At 49.3% G+C, this 22,834-nt stretch overlaps 1 protein-coding gene across 1 annotated transcript in view; it reads right to left on the bottom strand.

Annotated features, from left to right (window-relative positions):
• Positions 1–17,441, bottom strand: part of FNDC1 (fibronectin type III domain containing 1) — a 74,560-nt gene extending 57,119 nt beyond the window's left edge. Inside the window, exon 1 of the mRNA XM_049801629.1 lies at positions 17,349–17,441. Coding sequence (XP_049657586.1) covers positions 17,349–17,436 — 88 coding nt within the window. The 5' untranslated portion in view covers positions 17,437–17,441. The remainder of the gene's footprint in view (positions 1–17,348) is intronic.
• Between the last annotated feature and the right edge of the window lie 5,393 nt (positions 17,442–22,834).

Below are 22,834 nucleotides of genomic sequence, written 5' to 3'. Positions count from 1 at the left end.
TAAACCTGCCGCCTTGTACGTCTGACTGGTTGGCTTGAACTGTCATTGCAGGAGATGGAAAAGCTTCACTTGGATCAGTGTGGCCATCCAGAGCATACCCCTTGGGGAGGGCTTGTCAGCCAAGATGCTCAGACAAAAACAACCATGTACCAAGCACAGAAACACAGGGATGGATTAAGGCCCACCTCCGGTTACCTGCAGAATCACAACTACAAAAGGCATTGACATCTCACAAACAGCCAGCATGACAAAGGGGTAAAAACATGACAGTCAGCAGGGGAGAACTGAGATTCCGTAAGTTGTGCTTTGCTGCATGCATAAACTAAGCAACCAAAAATTCATGGTATCAGTTCCTCCAACTGGGCCCAGAGCAGTAACAGCAAAAGCCGTCCATTCTGAGCCATACAGCTGCCAGATGCACCACTGTTTTAATTTAAAAAAAAAAAAAAGGAAAGCTTGTATTTTCCATCCTTCCCTTTCTACACTCTTCTCAAAAGATGCTGTGGAGAGCTATACCTTAAGAAAAGCCCTTTTGCTTTATTTTACGTAACTGTTTCACTACAGCATGTATTTTTCACTTATGATCGTCAGTTGAAGATTGACATTTGTCTCACAAGCATTTAAAAATATCCCTCACTACATGCATTTGAGTTCTTTGATTCAAGACTTCATCCAAAGCTCCTTGGTGCACTCCCAGCTGACAGCTTGGTAGCACCCTCTGTCTCCAGCTTATTTTGAAACCTACCCCCGCTCTGGAGGCAGAGGCATCAAATCATTGCTCTTTCAGGTCCATCAAGACAAGAAAAAACCCACCCCGACAGTCCAGAAGAATTGAGAAGGAAGGTTGCAAGCTCTCCTAGCTGCACAGCTCCAGTCCCTGGGGCTCCCTGCTGCCACCCACGCAAAGTGCACAGCCTAGGCTCCAAAACACATGGTTTGCATCAAGCCACTGTTTCAGTTCCTGGAGAACTACAGCCCACTGTTCGACTCAGCAGCCACTTCTGGGAGAATAAAACATGAAACCCATTCCAGCACCAGGCTTCCTGAAAACTTCCAAGCATAAGGCAGTGAGATGGAGATGGATGGATATAGCATAGACTGTAAAATTAGGTACAGTATATAGAGCTGTAAGCCTTCTACAATAAAATCTTCAATTGTAAATGCAAAATGGAGCGACATTTAGTGAAGAATGTACTTTGTATGTCATAAAAACTTTAATTATTCTCCACTCCCTAATAAAAAATGGAAAAAGCTGAACATTTGGCAGACCCATTTCGGAAGTGCTTTTAAAACTGCCTACTTCAAAAGCAGTATTGGAAAGTGACTTTTAAAACTGCCACTCGAATTATCCCTTTGTCTACATACCTCTCTTCCACCTGGCTGGTGGTAATAGTAAGTCACCTTGGTATTACTCTGTTTTTCTTTCTATAATTTCTCTTTCTAATTTTCCCTTGGGATTCTCTTCAATGACTCTTTCAAGGTCCTGATATTATTAGCTTGCTTACATTTGAAGTATTTGAGGCTCTTCATCTGGCGAAAACATTTTATTTCTGATGTAGTGTTCTCTTTGACATGGCTTAACTACATTGGCCAGAGGTACTGCCAAAACAACTGACAACGTAAGGATTTGTCTTCCCATGCAGGACAGAGCCACCACTCTGGCACCAGCTGTTCCTCCAGAGTCCAGCGAACAGTGGCAGGATGAGAGCACAACTGGATTAGGTGGCACCATCAGCAGAATTAGGTTTACAGCCTTTAAGCTTTTGATAACAAATACATGTCAAATCTTTAATACTGGAGTGAGTTTCAAATGTATATGCAGGTATCCTTTCATTCTTTGTTTACTGACTTTAAGTCTAACCTTTTCCAGGCTTAAAAATGGAAGTGGGTAAGGAGGGACTGGGCCTCTGTGGTACTCCAGGTTTGACCCAAAGCTCCCTGGCTTCAGTGGGAACCTCTCCTTTATCATGCCTATCACTGGGAATTTGGTTTGCAGGAAGGGGACTCACTGATTTAACAGAAAAGCAAGTACATAGCAAAGCTAACCTATTACTTTTACACCATCCATATGACAAAAAGGAGTAGCATGAGCAGTCAACAGGCCTGATAAAGCCATTGATCCCAACGATTCCTCCACACACATCCCTTCAGTCCCTCGTCCTTAGGAAGGAGGGAATACTAGTGCTTCTTCCCCGAGATGCACCTGAGGTTTCCCAGTGCTGACACTGCATCACCCTGCAGGGCTCACGGCTGTCTCGGCTGGCAGCTCCGGTGAGGCTCAGACCTTTCCTAGCGGGCAAGAAACTCACATTCCTTGGCTTCGGTGGATATTCAATTGGAGAAATAGCACAAATATCAACTTACAACATCTTAAGCCGTGTTTCTGAGATAAATCAGAGCCTAAGGGTGCTTTAAGTGGTGCGGTCTGAATTTAATCTGACTGCAATCACAAATGTGACAAAAGCACAGGATAAAGTTAACTGAGCTTGTTTTCCTCTAGATAATCCTTGTATAGGCTGTTCTCTAGCCCTAGTCAGAAGTGCAGTGATGGGAAGGAAAACTGCCTGAGAAAATCAGAACGTGAACCCGCACCGAGCAACTCATGCTGTGGCAAGACATTGTCTGGAAGAAAATGCACCCCTTCAGAGCGTCTGGCTTTCCACACTGTGTTCATGACTGTAGTCTCCACATCATTTTCACCTCCAGTTTGTTCTTGTTTTCGTATTCACCCTCTTTATTCACTCAAAAGTGAGGTAACTTCTGTGTTTCTGACAGTCTAAAATGAAGCTTACAGCACCTCAAAACCATGTCAGGAAAGTAAAGAGCAAACATAACATTGCCACAAACCTAACAGACCTAAAATTTTAGTTAGTCCTTCCTCTTTAAAATCAGGGCCACCTGACTCATGCTGCTTTTTTATGCATGTTTTGCTGTCAAATCAGGCATCGAAAATACACCGTCCATTGAAGAGAAGACGTGGACACCACAGAAGAGAAACCTGCCATGCGGTGCTGAATCCTTGGAAGCCACGTCTCTCCTGGGACATCCCTGACTTCCACCTGCGCACGTGCAGCATCCTTACGCACTTCTCACAGCCGCCTCTACAAAGCCTACAGCCTTTAACTGCATCGGCCCCAGATGCACAGTTTAAACAACGTTAAAGCAGCCCGTTGGTATCACAAGAGGTGACGCTTTCTTTCGTGGCGAGAAAGTGGCTTTAAGCCCACCACATCGCTGTCTCTGAGTGCAGCAGGAGAAGGTAGGAGAAGAAACATCCCCTGAGAGATTCCCTGAGAGGCAGCAGGATCCCCCTGAGCGACTCCACGGCTCCTCGGGCAGATCCAAGGGCACACACGTGTGAGCATATCTGCCTGCATGGGCAGGATCCATCCACCACTGGCGTCCAGGGCAAACCCGTGGGTTTCAACAGGCCCTTCCACCGCAAGCTTCTGGAAAGCAGGGCTCCCCTTTCCCCTCCGCTGTCCCAGTCTGCCGCTCATCCCCCAAACAGTTCAAAGGCTGTCAGGGGTGAGGGGCTGCTGGAAGCCACAACAACAGCAAAAAAGGCACGAACACGAAGCTTGCGCCAGGATGGACATTATCCCTCTTGTAAAATATACGGACTCCCATGCTGAGAGCTGCTGCTTCTGAGCCATAATCTCTACATGTGTTTCTACGAGAAAGAATTGACCCCTGGTACAAATACACACGGTAAAACCCACCATGGCGGTAGGAAGAAATGAGATCATCTGCTAGCACTGCTCCATTTATCTGAAATTTCTGATGGTTTCGTAAAAACATGGAAGAAGACAAAAAATTGCTCAGACCGACTTAATCTCAGTGGCTTTCTCATATTCTGTGGAGCTGCCACCAAGGGAAAGCTCTCTTTAGAGACTTCCACACAAGGGAACATACGCAGAGCTGTAAGTTGAAGATGCAACCAGCCACAGCTGCTGCTTCTCCAAGCACAGCTGATGCCCACACAGGCATGGCAAGACAGGAAGGGTAACCCTGCTGAGCAGGACCACAAGCCCACAGACACCCTTCTCTCCAGCACTGACACCAGCATGGAGCTTGCACGATGCTGCTCTGCCCCATCTGGACGTGGGACCTGGGTCTGGGAGTCACTGCATTGCAGCCTATCCATGTTTATTCTCACCCCGTACGGATGGCTTGCAGATGAACCAGCCTATTCCCCTCTCGGTGGGCCTCAGAGGATGCCCAAAGGCAAGGTAGTTAAAAAAAAAAAGAGAGAGTATTGTTTCTAGGCTGTCATGCATCCCCTCCACCACTGCTCCCCTCCCCATGTCCCAGCAGCCCGAGCTAGCTTTGAAGTGGGTTGGCAGGGGACACAAGTCAGAGCCAAAGCATGTGCTCCCGTGAGCCAACCTCTGTCCTGCTTCCTGCAGGTATGGCCATAGATCTCCAAGGAGGAAAACACACCTACTAAAATTGCACTGCTCATTAGGAGGCTAGCTAAACCGTGGCGGCATCTTTATGCTGTGCACCTGGATTACTTCTTATGAACCTAAATCTTCACTCCATTGCTCTGCTTTCACGTCAGTGCAATCTCGTTAAAATCAGTGGCACGTTACAGAGGCAGTCAAGTGAAGAATAGGGCCCTGCTTGTTCAAAGGCTGAAGAAAATACTGTGCGTAATTATCCTGATGGGAGATATGGACTAGGCTTATGGAAAGTCACAGCAGGCAGTGCAGTTCTCTTTCTGCACCAGCTTTCACTCCAACCTCATCAAGCAGTGGTTACCCACATCCATAAAGCACAAAGCTTTATATGCTTAGTTCGTATTATTCACTTTATCTGTGAATTGTATTTTTAATGAAATACTCCTATTCAAACACATCATTTCCTTCCAAACCTCATGCAACTCTTGGCTGCTGGGATGTTTTATGCCAGATCGTCAAAGCAGGAGACAAATGCTAACCTTCTCTGTACTGTCGGGTTGTGGGGGGGAACTGAACTCTCGGCCACCTTCACATTCACATCCCCACTCTACAGAGCCTCTGAAAAAACCATTCATCTTGGGCACTTTCACACCCACCAAATGGATTACATCAGTCATTTGTGGAAACAGTGACAAGTGTTAACCAAGCCACAATTAGCCAAAAACTCATGGCTTCAACTGCTCTTTAGATACCTGGGATTTTGAAAATCCCAGACACTGTGATTTTCACACACAGAAAAAAAAAAAAAAGAAAGAAAAAGGAAAAGGAAAAAAGGGTCAGTGAGACATTTCTGAAGCAAAGATTAGCTTTGGATCCAAGTGTTGGCAAGCTGGATGGTGTGGCTCTGCTTTTGGTTCATTCCTTTATGCATATCACAGACTTCACCAAATCATCCTCCTTAAGGGCTCTGGATTACTTGTATGTGGGGGGTGTTGGTTTACACCTCTCTCCAAAAACACCTCAATATATCTAAACCTGCTCCCTTACCCTGTAAAGTAGCGCAGATTTTTTAATCTACTAGAGATTCACATGTTTATGTAAAGTCTTTCCATTCCATCTCTAGTTGAAGTGCCCATTCAACTTTCCACTAGAAACTGCCAAAAATGCCTGAGACTCACAAAGTCAGAGTGTAGGAATTCAAGCTTCATCATGTATTGAAGGAAAAAAAAAAGTTAAAACTCTCCATTTTTATTTTACATTGCAAACCTTTCATAAATCAGAAAAGTTTGAGAGATTCCCAAAGTACAGGTTTCCCAAGAACAAAACGCTGGCTCAACATTAGTCTCTGCTCTTTCATTAGCAGTTCTCAGAGATTAAGTTTTTTTACAGGGATTGGAAAAAAAGTCCTAAAATAACACAGTCTTTGCTTCTTCCTCTTCATGAAAAAACACAAATAAAAAACACTAAAACATTATTTATCTACCTGTAATATAAACATGTTCACAATTCATGTCTTGAAATAACACCAGCCCTGATTCTTCTAAATAACTTTATTCCACATTACTTATTGTAAAAGATCTTCCAAATAGTACACCCCTAGCTTTATACCCTGGAAAGGGAAGCTGGCAGCACACACTCCAAGTCTTCCAAAGTGCAAAACTCCTAGGTACTAGATAAAACACATGCCAAGGAAATGGCCAGAATAGTATTATCACTATTCTTAGGAGCTCTGCACTAGGTTGGGCTCAAATAAGAAATGGATAAGCACAGATCTTCATTACTGATAAATGACCTTCTTATTTCATTTCATTTTCAAATAGCAAACTTCTGCAGTCATATTCAAAGTGATGCCCTCATGCAAAGCCCTAGGTTGTGTTGCACATTACTCTGTAACTAGTCCTACCATAGCTGAGCAGACATGACCGAGGCAAATGGCAGCAGCCGCTTGCAATCACCCTATCGGTTTACACATCATGGTCTGTCAACTACTAGCTGGGAAGGTCAGCAAAGATTTTACCCAATTAATACCCTTGAAAAGCAGCTGAACGTATCGAAAAGATGCACTCACAGCTCTGCAGGTTTGTAAAAAAGAATCCATGCCATCTTCCTTGATTTAGCCCAGGGATATCTAGAACTGAAAATACAAATATCTACAAAGCAGCTGATGGTTTGGCCCCCAAAGTTGTGGTGCAAAACTTGCGGCTTCTCCCCATCCAGCACAGAGCATCCCTGACCAATGGGATATACAGCCAGAGGGACATCTGGGGAAGAAAATCAACCCTTCAAGTCAACAAACTCTCTGCAAAAATCAGGAGAGTAAGTCTCAAGAAGGACCATGATAGACTTCCAGAGTCTTTAACATGCCATATCTGGCAGCCTGCCAGAACCATACATCACCAATGTGCATGGACTCTTATTTTGTGTTATTCATGTATCCTTGTTTGAACACCCAAAGTGGGAGATTTGGAAGGAGTGGGGGGAGTGAAAGGATGTACAGATACAGTACACTCTCTGACTGCTGCTAGGTGATGCTCTGACGCTGAGCTGGCACTGGTGCAGTTCCGAGGAATGAAGCTTTCAAATACCAAAACACCCATCTGGCATTGCCTGCTTTGCTTGTGAGCTCTGAACATCCCATCACCAACAGTCCCTATAATGAGCTCCTGCTGAAAACCAACCCTTACTTCTATGACAATAACATATGGCCGCTACTAGTAAGGCAAAGAAATTTGCACTGCTTTACAAGTAGCTTAAGCAACTCGCTACTATCTTCTGGGTTGGCCATCTGCTACCGTTCAGTAGCACAAACATTTTGTTAAAGCAGCAAAGCTTCCTGAAACACAGTGATTTCCTTCCATAGAAAGGGGCCCCAAATTGCTCAAAAGCTTCTACAGACATTTCAGTTTCACTGTTTGCCTTCTCAGTTTTTACAGGGACTGCTTGTAGTGATAATGAAATTCGAAAATATATATATATATATTTGTACAGCACAAACAGCTTAAAATATATATTTGCAAGAGGCCCTCTTGCTGAAAAAGCCAAATGGTTCCTTTCTCATGGCCAAAAATCTTGCAAACACTATGGCTAATTTTATGGAGGCTCTTATGTTTGGCTTCATAGGGTCTGTTTCTGCCACCCTTACTGCAATTACTAGCAGCTTGTTCTGCAAGGCTCTGGTCTTAAGAAAAAAATTGTTTCCCCCCAAGGGAAGCAAGAGGTAGAATGGTGGAAACATGCTAAAAATAATCCCCCCTCTCTTCAGGGACACCATCTTCTTCCAGAAACATCCATACTAACTCATCAGTTACTCTGATGCTTACCCCACCAGACCCTGGGGTCCATCATTATCTGAGCTCTCACTTCATCTCTCTCCACTGGGCTGACATCCTTCCTCTCTCCCTGCTGGTGCTAGGAAAAAAAAAAACAAACTTGTTTTGTGTTATATTTCCTTCTCCCTGCCCTCTGCTGACACATAGATGGATGGTTCCTTCCCCCCATGCCCACACCAGCCTTCCAGCACAGTTCCTCTGCCCTGTGCTAGCACAACGTGGGACAGCTGGCTTGTCACCACCACAAGGAAAGACCTAAGCCAGTACAAAGCCATTCCCTTTTAACTTTTCTGAAGTGGTGGTCTGAAATCTATTTCCAGCCCTCCAAGGTCTTAACACTCATTCTCATTCCCCTGTCGCATCATTAGCTGCAGGTTTCCAGCCCGACCTGCACAGCGTGGTACCAAACATGACCAGAACCCCACAATGTCTCACACCACTCATCATCCCTCCCCAAGGGTAATTTAAATAAACTGTTTTAGCAGAGGAAAGAAGCGAGTGTGTTTGCGGAGGTGTCTGGCCCTCAACAATCGGCACTTCCAAGGGCATGACACGTCCTGCACTGGGGACTGAACTGCTGGGAGGGCGGCTGAGGAGCACGTATGGTTCGAGACATGTCATGGCAATAAACAGGTATTACCTTGCACTCAGCAGCTGAAACCCAGCAGCTCTGCCCCTGACCAAGAAGGGCTTTCATGAAGACGCATGCAGTGCCTGCTGAGCGGTCGGTCCCCTGGCACCAATTTAAGCATGCACTCGTGTTCTTGGAGGAGCAGCTTGACTTATGGTAGCCATTAAGAGTGAAGAGCAGGAACTCGGTGCCCTGGCACAGCAATCATCACATTGCAAACAAAAAAGTACATTACTATACACATCTGACAAGCAAATTTGGCTTGCTAATACTGCTGTCTAAGGTTTAGACTTTCTAGGTTTTAAATACAGTTGCTGTGCCGTTACAGAAGAGCTTATTTTTCTGTTTAATTTCATTTTCTGTGGGCTTTGTTTCTTTGGGAATAAAGCAATTTCTTCTGTGTCTGCAAGCACCAGATACTTCAAGGGATGGATGCCATTCAGAACGTTCTTGGTGGGTCATTGTGGTAGGAAAAGATATTCAGGTCTTTACGGCCATGCACTCCAAGGGCAGCTCTTCCCCTCTCCTCTGCTCACATACAGCTTTGGGCCTGAGACTCAGGAGAAGGGCTCCAGCATCACCAAAGCTGCCCTAAGATCCTACAACAGAGCAAGTATCTAGATTGATAGTAAATAATTTCACTCGTAAAACAAACAAGTTAAGGAACCAGAAGTCAATAAAAAGCAGGAATTAAAAATCACTTTCTAAACAGTCCCAAGCAGACTCTGAAGTTCACTGACTGGAATAAATAGAAAGCTGGCATACTCCACATTTTCAGGCTTTCCACACCTGTGCTCACAGTCTCTATCACCAAAGAAACGTCACCTGATCACCAAGCCAAATTTATCCTCAAGCACCAATCTGTGGTGCAGCTGGATTAACATCCCCAGATTGGAGAGGCAGACACCAAAGCACATCACTTTGCAGGTTCGATCCAGCAAAATAACATGCATGTACTTCCTTCACCAGCGTCCAGTGATTTCAGGGAGTACCACCACACACAGCAGGTAAGCGTGTATTTAAGCGTATCACAAATCACAGCCCAATACACAATAGACAAGAGGGAGTCTACAGCAGAGACAGACAGTACAAAGCCAACAGTCTCTTACTGAGGTTTGATAAAACCCTGCAGAGATACCACTGAGCATCTCACAAAAGATTTCAGTCATTACTTCTTGTTTCAAAAGTTTCAAGTAGAAGAGAACAGTGGCTTAGATTGGGCAGTTCTCCAGCACCACAGTGTGGGAAAAAACATTCAACTCGTTTTTAAAACAGGGCCAACGGAGCCCAGAAAAGGTGAGATGCCACTTGAAAAGTTTGTCGCGCACCTATGAATGTAACCAGGTCTTGTGATTGCCAGCCCGCCTCCCCAGTAATAAGACCTCAGACACTTACCAAATATGTATATTAAAAATATATGCAACCTGAAATCAGGCTGAAGTCTCAGTCCAGCCGAGCCAGATGGAGCCTTTCCATCACTGCCATTCGCTCTTAAATTGTTTATAATACATTTACTTTGGGAGACCAGAAATGTCAAACTGACAGCACAGGGAGGAGAGAAGGCAACACGAAGCTCAGCTGACGCAGACGGTAAGGCTGCGAACTAAGAACCCACAGCACCCACTCCTGCAAAGTCCAGCAAGCCTTCTGCCAAGTCCCTGGACCACTGTTGGCTTCATGCTGCTACAACCTCTCCGTGCGTGAGCTGCAGGGCCATCTGCAAAGCATACGATGCTAAAGACCACACAATTACGTCACCAAACTCGGCATGGCTTCAAAAGGTGATGAAAGGGAAAGGCATTCAAATTACGTGAAAGTGCAGCTCAACTGTACATGCAGGGATGGATTCTGATGCTGTTAGGTATTTCAGCGGGGCTGCCATGTGAAGCAAGACACTACCAAGCAGGAATAACAGCATCTAAATCCAGCCCTCCATCTATCTGGCCGCAGCCTTCATGCTGCCATGCTCTGGCCCAAGGACCTCAGTAGCACGGGCAAAACTAAACGCTGTCTTCCCAAGGCTGAAAACACGAAGCCCGGCTACTTCTGCTACAGGAGAGCAGAGACCAGAGGGCAAACGCCCAGGGCTCGCTGCTTCTGATGCTGCCGGAGGGGCAGCAGGGGTGGGCATGGGGTGCTGCTCCCACGCTCCCCTCCTTCGGCAGCGGGAGCATCTGGGGGGTCTGCGAGGGCTGGCCAGGTGGGTGGCAGGGCTCGGGCTGGGAGCTGGGTGTTGTGAGCCACCAGCCACGGCAGAATGGTTTGCCAGTCACATCTGCTGCTTGCTGTTGCAGGAGTTTTAAGGTAAACTCAGTAGTTGTTGCCTGTTACCAAGTAAGGCCCTTCCCACGGTGTACGCCCTTCCAAGGATGCCACTCTGAGAGGAGGGATAAAGCACTTCATTGCAGCGTACCACAACTAATCATATTGTCTATTCAATTTCTCTTATTTTGGTCTTCTTTTTAGAGATGAGGAAAAACTAACATTGCAGCTCCAGCAGTTCTGCACTTTCTCCCCAAAAAAAGTTTCAGCCAAAATATTGCAGCCAACTATAGAGTAAACATGATGACAAATAACCATTTGAAGAGTTGCCTCTTATTTTGCAGCAGATGTATATATTAAAAACAACCGACTCCTCCAGTGGAAAAACAATCAGTTTAATGCCAGAGAAATACAACAGTCGGAAAGATTTGCTGGAACTGGGACCATTGCAAGATGCCCAAGAGGACTTGATGACTGAGTAATAGTGAAATAGCTGCACTGGAACAATGAAATATGAACACACTCCACAGTCCTCAAAGAGTAATTTACTCTGTTTAATGAAGAGCTGATTTGATGATCAAGTTACTCACTGAAGAGGGGTGATTTAAAACACACACTGCTCCAGATTGCTTTCTAATACGTACATAGTTAAATTTGGATGTACCTTTTAGGTTTTCTTCCAGGGCAAGAAGCAGCTTGGACCGCCTTCCTTGTAACAGGATTTCAGTATTTCATCTGATGCAACTAACAATATTACCTCTGTTTAGGAAAAGCTCTCTGTTTAGAGCACGCAGTTTCTACATGACTTGGGTCTTTCTTCCACCTTTCCTTGTTTCTCCACTCGTTGGGTTATTGGCTTTAAGTATAGACCAACTCTGCCAAATGCAAGCACCTACACCAAAATGGAGCCACAGGCGCAGACTGATTTCAGCACGGGGTGAGACACAGCCAGGGTACGCACCCCGACCTGGCACGCGGGAAGAGCTCCTGCGTCCCACAGCGCAGATGTAATTTGTGAAGGGCTAACAGCGGGCCAGGGGTTATGAGTTTGATGAGAGTGAGGTAGGGTGACTGCTGTTCGGGAAGCGTATGATAGAACCTGCACAGATTTTAACCGTCCTGAAAATGCTGTGATCGGTACAAAACACCCTGAAGCTTGAACATACATTTGCAGAAACTCTGAGGGGCAGAGGAAGAGAGAAGACCTTACATTACATCCCAGAGAGCAGTCCCAGGGAACCCGGGAGGAGGAATCAGCGTCTGCAGAGCTATGCGTGTCAGAAACCCAGAAGCCACGTGCCTTAGGAGGGCAGGACGCAGGACGAGAGGTCTGGAGAGAGGTGGGTACCAGGATCCGCCCCAGGATGAAGGAGGCAGAGGGAGCTCAGCAGCCTGTACAGGTCTTGATGAGGACCACAGGCACAGGACCTGTCAGCACAACCTCCCACCTCCCTAGGCAAGACAAGACCATGCAATGAAGGGGCTGCCGTGTAAACAGTTTGATGTTGCTCTTGTTAACTCCGCTACCAGTATAGTAGTTAAGCACTCAACCGTGTGGTCCACCATAGAAAAAGCTCCTTTTCATTACAAGCTTGTCTAAAGTTTAGAGGAACCAGGGAAACCTGACACTTTCCAGGTGCTTGTATGCCCCCAAAGGAAATGAATCCAACTACAGAGGTGCTGCAGGCAAATGCTGCTGGTGCCTGCAAGTAGGAATAAATGCGAGAGCTGGGATCAGAGCATCAGGAGTCCATCTAGCCAGGTACAGAGTCAGTGCAAAATCCCCTCGCTCATCTAAATGCCTCTTTGGTAAGAGGCAGGCAGTGCAGATGCAGACTAAACCATACCATCCCTCTAAATCCCTAGACATCCAGGGTGTGGAGCAAAGCTTAGAAACGTGTGTCCCGAGACTCAGAGAACAGACAGCAAAGCAAAAGATCTCAGCAGTTCTTATTTTTTAAATCTTGTGCTTTTTAAGCCACTGTCTTGATCTTGGCAGTGCTTATTTTGGCACTGCAGTTTGTGAACATTCGACACACACTGTAGGTTTTGCAGCCAACAGCGCAGCAGAATAAGCGGCAGTATAGCAAACACATATAAGAAGATATAAACATGATTTCAAAGGCTTTATACTGGGTCACGCATAGCAAAGGATCCTCCAGACGACCTTCCATTTCTTCAAGAGACCCATCACTCCTCTATTGCCCTGAAAACGTAAGCCATACCACTCCTCAGAGGCTGTGGTGTCAGTGCAAACATAGCTTCAATGCAAGTTCTCAGCCCACATGGAAGCAGAATACTTGGGCTCCTCATGAGCCAGAGGGAAAGGATCTCCCCAGCTTCAAGATCTGCTGCTCCCCTCTGGATTTCACTGCCTCACAACCCAGCAGTTCATCCCTCCCTCCCATGCTGGGCAGGGGTATGTGCTGCAGAGGTGAAACAATCTCTCGTCTTGGGGAATAAGGAAAACACTCATAGTTCCACGCAAATAAAATTTCAACTGCACTCAAGGAATAAAAGCAGTCCTGTAGTGCAACACACCAGTGAAACCGTTGCTGCTTCACGGGGCTGTAAAACAGAAAAGACGAGTGGCGATTTGGGGATGAGAAAGGCACAACAGGGAGTGCTTGTACCTGCCTGAGGGATCAGCGCAGTATCTGCAGGGCTGGGACTGCCCTCTCAAGGCTGCACAAGAGTGCAGTACGCTTGCGACTTCGGGGAGAAAACAGCGGTACAGAGCTTCCCGAGACGAAGGCACATCGACGTCTATGCCGTTCCCTCTGGAGAAGTGAGCACTTCACCTGCTTAGTGCATTAGCACTTCACCTGCTTAGTGCATTAGCTTTCTACAGGAGGCATAGCTAAAACATCTGTGTTTCCTCCTTCCCCTCAGCAGAAATCACACGAGCAACAAGTGGTAAATGTTCCCATGATACACGCATGCACCTAGTTATGGACAGTTCACTTGGGCAGGTGAGGGGGGAGTTAAGGAACACTAATTTAGGAAGACAGGTAACTCCAGTTAAACAAGCTCCTAACATGTCAAAACTAAAAAGGAGAAAAAAGGTACCAGTTTGGCTGCAGGTTTTTGAATATTTGGGATCACGCTCAGGCTACTAAACACAGGCTCACTCTGGAGGTCTTTGGTCAGGAAAGGTTCCTGGTTATACCTGAGCTGCAGCAGTGTAATTTTGAGAGACCCGATGCCTGATGCCAGCACATCCCAATGCCACCTTAGCCACACTCCGTAGCACTTCCCCAGTGATGGAGAGAGCTGGGCGACACAGCTTCTCCCTGGAGAAACCATGGGTCCAGGTCCTGGACACACACCAGAAACTGAGCCTGCTGAAAATACTGCTTCACTTCATTGAACTGAAGACAACAGAGCACCTGCAGATAGCTACACACAACTTGGTGCAGACATGAAGTCCAGCCTCAGTTATCTTGAGACTCAGAAGGCACTTTTCCCATTTCAGTGTCCTGCAGGAGAAATATCAGTGTCACTTGAGCACTGAGCGTGTCTGAGGAAGGAGCTGTATTTTTGGGGCATATGAATGCCCACCCAACGCACTGGATCATACAGACGAGATCCCATTCCCTCTGCTGGCAGAGTGAAAGCATGCCACATTTTTGTCCTGCTGCACGATCTACTCAGACCCCCCCTATTTTCTTTCTGTATAGATCAGCTTCTGAAAGCATCTTCTTAACCACATGTCCAGCCAGCCTCAATGCATGTGCTGTCTGAAGAGCTGGAATTACAGACTTGGACGGCACAAGGGCTTTCATACCTCTGACACACCCAGAGGCTGGTACAGAGCTATACAGTTAAGACCATTACAGCATTGTCCTACATAACTGAGAAGATGCATTCCTTCGAGCTAAATGAAGTGGAAAATTCCCTTGGAGACCCTTCTGCTTTCTCTGTTTATGTCACACAGTCTAGACAAGGAGGGAAAATGAGAGTTAGTGCTGCTGTCAGAAAGTCTCTCGCTCTGAGCACAGCCTCTTCTGCTGGGTTCTGTTTGGGTTCCTTCCCAAATTTCTCCCACCGGCCACAGGTGGTGCTTGAATATTGTTCGTATAAAAGCAACCAAGGAGGGTTTCTACAGGAAGACTGCTTTCCTCTGCCAGTATCCATCCTTCCACACACGGGTTCTGGCAGCAAGCAACAAAAACCTCTCTTGGCAATACACAAATGGCATCTGCCCCTAGGCCGGCTCTAGCACAACACTCTTCTCTTACGCTTCCTTGGCCCGAGAGGCTGCCCACAGCAATCCCGGGCAGACATTCCATTTTGATAAAGAGAAGCATCATCAATGATAGCACCAGCCCAATGCCAGACCCTCACTGGGAAAAAAGATCTTTTCTTTCTTTCCCTGGACAAAAATTGAAGGGCTCTTTCATTTCCTTTGTCGGAGCCCCTCCGCGGAGCCAAGGCAGCCTCCCCGTCTCCCAGACACGGCACTTGGGCAAAGGCTCCAAAGTGCAGAGTGAGTTTGGGACAGGTCACCTGGACAGAGTGTGTGCTGGAAAGGCGAGGAGGAAAGGAGGATGGGAAGGGACCATTTCAAACACAGCTAGAAGATGAGAAAGCAGGGTCAAGGGCAGCAAAGGCACTCAGCAATAGCTTTTACCCCCTGAGAAAGGACTCCAGCACCCAGCAGCCCTCCTGCCTGAGACTGCACTTGTTCAGGGCACAGTCCGGCTTCAGTGGCTTATAAACTACTCTCCAGACAGGAGAAGTGGTGCCCACTCAGCGTGGCCAGCATACCACCAGGAACAAGGAGCACACATGCAGCCCACACCCAGTCCTGTATAGCTGCTCTGGGGTTAAGAGCACAGCGTTCCCACTCCAGCAGGTTTTGGTGCGCTCCAGAGGTCCGTAGCTGGGAAGCACGCAGAGCTCTGCGCAGCGCTATGCCAAGACATTTGGGTTTGTTCAGAAATTGGCGTGGTTTTACAGCGCATTGGTGTGGGTCTGCAAACGCAGAAAGACTGCATGGATGTTACATCCAAAATTTTCAGTGAAGTTGCAGACTCCCGCAGAATCACTTTAGACATTACACAGTCAGAGAAGCAAAAGCCTGCCTGTGCTCAACAGCTAGCACTTTTCCTCAGAGGCTGTGACACTTCCGACGGATGTTGCCCATGCCACCGCCACACAAACTCCCCTGCTCCCTTCCCTGCCTCCCCTCTCACTTGCCAGCAGGCAGCCCCAGGGACAGCAGATGCAGTTCCCCCTCCATTTCCCACTGCCACAGAGGAGCGCTACTACAAATCCACTTCCAGGAGAGTGATCCCAGGCTTAACCTGGACAGGCACAGCACGTCATGGGAAAAGAGACGGCAGTGGATACGTGGGTACCTGCCAGCAAAGCTGCTCTGCCCTCAGCCTCCTTCAAACACACCCCGCCGCTACTCTGCGACCACGCACCCTGCGAGCCACGCACCTTCGGCAGCCCACGAAGAGAGAGAGGCCTGCACAGGGTCTTCAAACCAGGCTCGGTGATCTTTTCCTTGCTCCGGGTTAAGCAGATCTTTCCAGTTTGTTTAGCTGCACACTAAAACTCACCAGGAGCTGCGGGTGACGTTAGGTCCCGGGTTCTCCTGCCCAGCCCAGAGCTGCTGGGGGGGGAGATGCCACCGTCCTTGGCTGGCTGCTCTGCAACTACAGCACCAGGCTGGAGATGAGACAGCCACCACATCCAGAGCCAGGCAGCAGGTGTCCCCCGGCCGATGTAACCTCAGCAGTTAAATTCTGGTGCTGAAGTGCCGCCGTATGTCCCTCTACACCCTGTCTCTAGCCGCGCTCTGGTGCAAAGACCTCGTGGCCACAAGCCGAGACAGATCCGGGGCTCGGCATTGCCTGCGGTGCAAGCAGTGCGGCAGGGGCTGCAGTTCTCCTACGCTGTAACTTACACACGGGGGAGGACGGGGGAGATCTGCCACCCCCCACCCACCTCCAGAGCAGTTGGAACCAGAGGCTGAGAGCCCGGGGAGTCCCGGCAGCAGCCCCAGCCTCACCCAGGCTGATCCAGGGTCCGATCCACAGGGCTCCGGCGGTGGGAATGAAGAAAAGAGGGATCTCGCCTGACTTTCCAGGGAGATGCTCAGCACGGGAGCTGCCCGCTGTCAACGCCGTTAACCGCGCAAGCGGGGCTCTCCCGGCGAGCCCAGGCGGGACGAAGGGACCGGCACCCGGTGCCAGCGGGAATAAGGCACCCACGGGCTAAAGGCAAGAGGGGAGCAGCCCTCCGTTGGACCGGGAGCATCCTTGCGGGCTGCAGCCCCGCGCCCCGGAGCTGCCCCAAGCGCAGCCGAGCCGCAGCGGGCAGAGCTGCGGGGGGGGGGGGGGGGGGGGGGGGAGGGAGGGCGTCCCGGTCTCCGAGAGCCGCGGGGGTCCCCCAAACCCTCAATGCCGGGGCTTGCCCGGCTTTGCAGCCCCCCCCCCCCCCCCCATTCCGCTCGGGACCCCCTCCCCTGCCTGCGGGGGGGCAGGGGGGGGAGCAGCTCGCCCCGGAGGCACCGGCACAAACCCGGGGCAGCAGCAGGTGCTTCAGCACGGGAGGCAGCCCGGCTCGGCTCGGCTCGGCTCGTCCCGGCCCGGGCATCCCCCCGCGATGCCGCGGCAGCAGCGGGGCGCGGAGGCCGTCGGCGACACGCGTGGGCCAGCGAAGGCTCAGCCCCGCGCCCGCAGAGCCGGAGGTACCGCCGGGCTGCCTTACCTGGTGCGGCGGCGGGCAGCAGGGCGGCGAGGAGCAGCAGGGCGGCCCAGGGCCGCGGCGGGCCGCGGGGGGCGGCGGGCCCTGCCATGGGGCCGGGGGGCCGCGGGGCGCGGGCGGCGGGAGCGGCGGCGGGGGGCGTGGGGGGGGGGAGGGGGGGGGGGCGCGGAGCTGCCGCCCGCCCGGCGTCCGTCTCCGCGGGGCTGCCCCGCTCCTTCCTGCGCGCCCCGCCGTCTCCTCCTCCCGGGCTGCCGGGAGACTGCAGCGGGGCGGCCCCGCGGAGGCGGGCGGCCGCCGGCCCTCCGCCCCCACCCCGGTACCCGCCGCCCGCCCCGGTCCAGCCGCCCCGCCCCGGGCCGTCGGTCCCGGTAGCATCTCACCTGGCTCCTTCGTTAGAGTTCGCCCCGGGGAGACGCCGAGCGCCGCGCCCCCGTCCCTCGGCCACCCGCGGGAGTTTCGGGCGGCCCACGCGTGTTACACACGCCGCGCGCTCCCTGTGCTCGCGTCCTCTGTGGCACTGAGCCCTCGCGGCCGGGGGGGGGGGGGGTGGGGTGGGGAGGGGGATCGGCCCCGGGCGGGCGCAGGCAGGCACGGCTCGCCCACCCACCAGCCTTCTCCCACGCACGGGGCGGGTGCCCGTCCCTCCCACCTGCACCCCAGCTCCTGCCCACGCGTCCCGGCTTCGGCTGGGACGGCGATAATCGCCTTTTTGTGCCCGGTACAGCGCCACGTCTCGGCTTCAGTATGAGAAGACCGTTGGTAACACGCTGATGTTTTCAGTTGTTGGGAAGTCGTGTTTATACCAAGTCAAGGGGTTTTCAGCTTCTCATGCCCAGCCAGCGAGAAGGCTGGAGGGGCACAAGAAGTTGGGAGGGGACGCAGCCAGGGCAGCTGACCCAAACTGGACAAAGGGGTATTCCACACTGTGCGATGTCATGCCCAGCATGTAAACTGGGGGAGCTGGGTGCAGATCACTGCACGGGAAATAACTGGGCATTGGTCAGTGGGTGGCAAGCAATTGCATTGTGCATCACTTGGTTTGGATATTCCAATTCCTTTTTTATTATTGTTGTCAGTTTATTGTTATTATCATTATTATTTTCTTTCTGTCTGTCCTATTATCTGTCTTTATCTTTACCCAAGAGTTTTACCTTTTTTTTTTTTTCAGTTCTCTCCCCCATCCCACGGGGAGGGGGGGGGGGGGGGTGAGCGAGCAGCTGCACGCTGCTTAGTTGCTGGCTGGGGTTAAACCACGACAGTCTTTTTTGGCACCCAACGTGGGGCTCAAAGGGTTGAGATAACGACAGATCTGACTGGAATGCATTAGAACAAGTTTGTTATAAGCATTCATTATATTGGTTCAATAGTCCCTGCTGGCAATGTTGATTTATTTGCTCTCTAAGTTGGTGTGCTTGTTAAAGTTGCATTTTGTAATACCTTACTTGCAGTATATCCTCCCTGTTGTGCTGTTTATCACCTGTGGGAACTGGGCTAAAGTTATGTTGTTGTACTTTGTAACACTGGTTTATGATACGATAGAATTGCTGGTCATGAAACTAATCTGGTATTTGTATTCAGCATTGCCATCACCTCTGTACTGCGGGAGCCATCTACCAGAAACTATTAATAATTACACCTTTTACCTTTTCTCCTCGGAGAGCCAGTCCACGGAGGAGACACCTCCCTTCATCTTCCCCTTCTCCTCCAGCCGAAGTCCAATGCACACAACACACCTGGTGGAAGTTTGTATGGAACACACCACCATCGTATGCCAACCCATCGGCAGTACTGACCTGGAAAAGACGAAGAGGCACTGATGATTAATGAAATGGCTCACCAGCTCTGGCAATACAAAGAAAATCTCTCTTCCTCCCTATGAGCCTGAGGCTCAACTGTGGAAAAACCGTGCAAAAAGTCCAAAAACTGATCGAAAATTTATCTCAGCAATTAGGAGCGAGTGTTCCTCTGCTCAAGAGAGAATATAGAAGGTACACACCACAAGGTGCCCTGTGGTTTTACCTGTGTGGCCACAGAGAGGACATGAGGAAGTGGGAGGGAAAACCGACCTCGGTCCTAGATGCACGGGTACGTGAGTTGTGAGGAAAAAACACCACAAAAGGGGATTCTTCCAGGAAAAATGGTGCTCCAGTTTCCAGACAGAGTAGAAGGGCTGATCTTACTTCTGATACTCTTGAAGGGACTTCTAAGTCATTTTTACAAGAAGTGAGTAACAAATATTCTGTCCAGGATTAGAAGGGCCCTGCCTCCAGCCAGGTGGAGGAAAGGGATAACCGGGTCTCTTGGACTGTGTGGATTCGATGGCCTGGCACGTCAGACCCACAGGAGTACAAGGCTCTACTAGACACCGGCGCACAGTGCACTCTAATGCCATCAAGTTGTAAAGGGGCAGAACCCGTTCGTATTGCTGGTGTGACGGGGGGATCCCAACAGCTAACTGTACTGCAGGCTGAAGTAAGTCTAACTGGGAATGGGTGGCAGAAACACCCCATTGTGACTGGCCCAGAGGCTCCGTGCGTCCTTGGCATAGACTACCTAGAGAGGGTATTTTAAGGACCCAAAGGGGTATCGGTGGGCTTTTGGTATAGCTGCCTTGGAAACAGAGGGAATTAAACAGCTGTCTACCCTGCCTTGTCTCTCTCAAGACCCTTCAGTTGTGGGGTCACTGAGGGTTGAAGAACAACAAATACCAATTGCTACCACAATGGTGCACTGGCAGCAACATCACACCAACCGAGACTCCCTGATTCCCATCCATAAGTTGATTCGCCAACCGGAGAGCCATGGAGTCATCAGCAAAACTCACTCACCCTTTAACAGTTCCATATGGCCAGTGCGAAAGTCTAATGGAGCATGGAGACTAACAGTTGATTATCGTGGCCTGAATGAAGTCACGCCACCGCTGAGTGCTGCCGTGACGGACATGCTAGAACTTCAATACGAACTAGAGTCAAAGGCAGCCAAGTGGTACGCCACAGCTGACATCGCTAATGCATTTTTCTCAATCCCTCTGGCACCAGAGTGCCAGCCACTGTTTGCTTTTACTTGGAGGGGCATCCAGTACACCTGGAATCAACTGCCCCAAGGGTGGAAACACAGCCCCACCATTTGCCATGGACTAATCCAGACTGCACTGGAGGAGGGTGAAGCTCCAGAACACTTGCTGATGACATCATCTTATGGGGCAACACAGCAGAAGTTTTTGAGAAAGGGAAGAAAATAATCCAAAACCTTCTGAAAGCTGGTTCTGCCATAAAACAAAGTAAGGTCAAGGGACCTGCACAGGAGATCCAGTTTTTAGGAATAAAATGGAAAGATCGACGTCATCAGATCCCAATGGACGTGATTAACAAAATAGCAGCTATGTCTCCTCCGACTAATAAAAAGGAAACATAGGCCTTCCTAGGTGTCGTGGGTTTTTGGTGAATGCATGTTCCAAATTACAGACTTCTCTCAATCTCCACAGCACCTTATAGCACTTTATCTCCCTTTCCCTCTCTCTCGTTCCATCAGAGCCTCCCTTCTTTCTTTGCTACGCAGCGCTCCTTTATCCTTCTCTCTGCCATCGAGGGTGTCTCTGTTCGGTTCCTCTCTCAGGCATCTGTAGTTTGCCTAGATACCCTCCTGAGGCTCCAACGCCCTCACTGTGTCTCCAAGCCTTCTTTTCTCACCCTGCCCCCTCCTAATTCCTCTACTCTCTCTGTCTTCTGAGTCCTTTCTTGTACTCCACAGCACTCTTGTAGCACTTCAGCTTCCTTTCAATTTTAATTTGTTGTGCTCTTCAGACAGCTCTTATCTTACTCTTTGCCATTTCGGATGCCTCCGTTCAGACCCCAACCCCCTGACGACATCTGTACTTTGTCACAATCCCCTTCAGAGTCCCTCATTGTTATCTCCGAGGCTGCTTTGGTCTCTCAGGCCCCCTTGGGACGCCTCTGCTGCCTTTGCCAAGCTGTCACGAGACATCCCCTATGCCCTAGAGCCCCGTTTTAGCTCGGGAGGACACTTTGCACCCCTCTTTTCCCCTCAGAACCCTTCCTGAGTCTGCATCCATTACCCCAGTCGGTCTTTCTGTCCTCTCATCCATTTGGCATGCCTCTGTAGGGTCCCAGTCCCTTGAGGACATCTGTACTTTGTTCAATTCCCTTGTGAGCTCATTGCAGCCCTAAGCCTTCTTTGGTTTCTCTGGCCCCTTCGGGACCTTTCTAATCCCTGTGACAATGCCTCTCGCTCTGTCAGAACCTGTTCCAAAGCCATCTTTGTCCTCCAGAGCAGTCTTTTTGTTTTCTGTCTTATATTAAGTTTCCGTTTGGTATCTGGTACCCCCCAAAATGTCTACAGTCAGCTCAGATCTCCTCTTGGGTTTTTCAGAGGAGGTGATAGCCTTCATCTATTTTTATTGATACATCTCCCATGGTGGTTTTTGTTTTGTTGTGCAATTTATTTTTCTTTTTTAGCTACTTCAGTGTTAATTAGGCTGCTTCATACAGTTTCTGATACATTTCTTATAGTTCCATGGGTTTTTTGGTGTTTTCTCTCTTTGGGACTCATCTAGTTCTCTTAAGGGAGTCAGCTGGAGAGACTGTCAAGGTGACTGAATTGCTGGCAATTTACCATAAATAATTTACTTTGCAAGCAGAGATATTTTTGAGAAGGGATTCTTATGGGATCTAATTCTGCTTTGTCATTCAGTCCTATCCAGAAGGTAGTTCTGTTAGAAGTTAGGTGGGATGCACAGTCTTGCTAGAAATGAAGCGTAGCCCCATAGCATTTGGGGTTTTTTTACAGGAACTAAAGCACATCATTTTTGATAACAATATTACTATTGCATTTCATGAACTACTTTCTCACATAGCTTAGTAGGACATCTATCTTTTTCTACCTACACCCCAGAAAAATTAAGTTTCATTCCTTACCCAGTCACATCGCCAATACAATAGATGTAGCCATAGTACAAGAGCAGGTATCGTCATTTCCAGTCAGGGTCGCTTTCTCTGTTCAGCGCTTCACACGCTGAAAATCGGGGATGGATGAGGAAAGCCCTGCTGCTCCTCCAGCCATCTTAACGCCTTGTGGTGGTTCTCCCTGCCCCTTTCCCAGGTGGTTGTGGGAAGGGGGTGGGCAGGACCCGGGCTCTATGAGCCACAGCCTCTGCTCAGGGAGCTCAGGCTGTTCCTGGGGTGCTCTGGTGTTGGTGCTCAGCCATCCCTGCAGTCCTCTGCAGCTTTTGAGTTTGCACGGCTGTTTGGGCAGAAGTGTTTTGCAGTTTAGAGAAGTGGAGGTGTCTGTTTGAGGTAAGAGCTTCAGCACTGGTCAAGGTTCAGCAGCATGTATAGTAGAAAGTATGCTTGTATGCAGCTTCTTTTTTTTTCAGGGCTTTTGTATTGAGTGTTCAGGGGTGGCTAGGTGGTTTGATAGTATGCATTTTTTTTATTCTAGGTGCATTGCGTTTTCCTGGAATTCCTGACTTT

Source organism: Accipiter gentilis, chromosome 5 (genome assembly GCF_929443795.1).
Source record: "Accipiter gentilis chromosome 5, bAccGen1.1, whole genome shotgun sequence".
Classification (NCBI taxonomy): domain Eukaryota; kingdom Metazoa; phylum Chordata; class Aves; order Accipitriformes; family Accipitridae; genus Astur; species Astur gentilis.
Note: the sequence above shows the minus strand (reverse complement) of the source record. Positions and strands in the feature narration are given on the sequence as shown.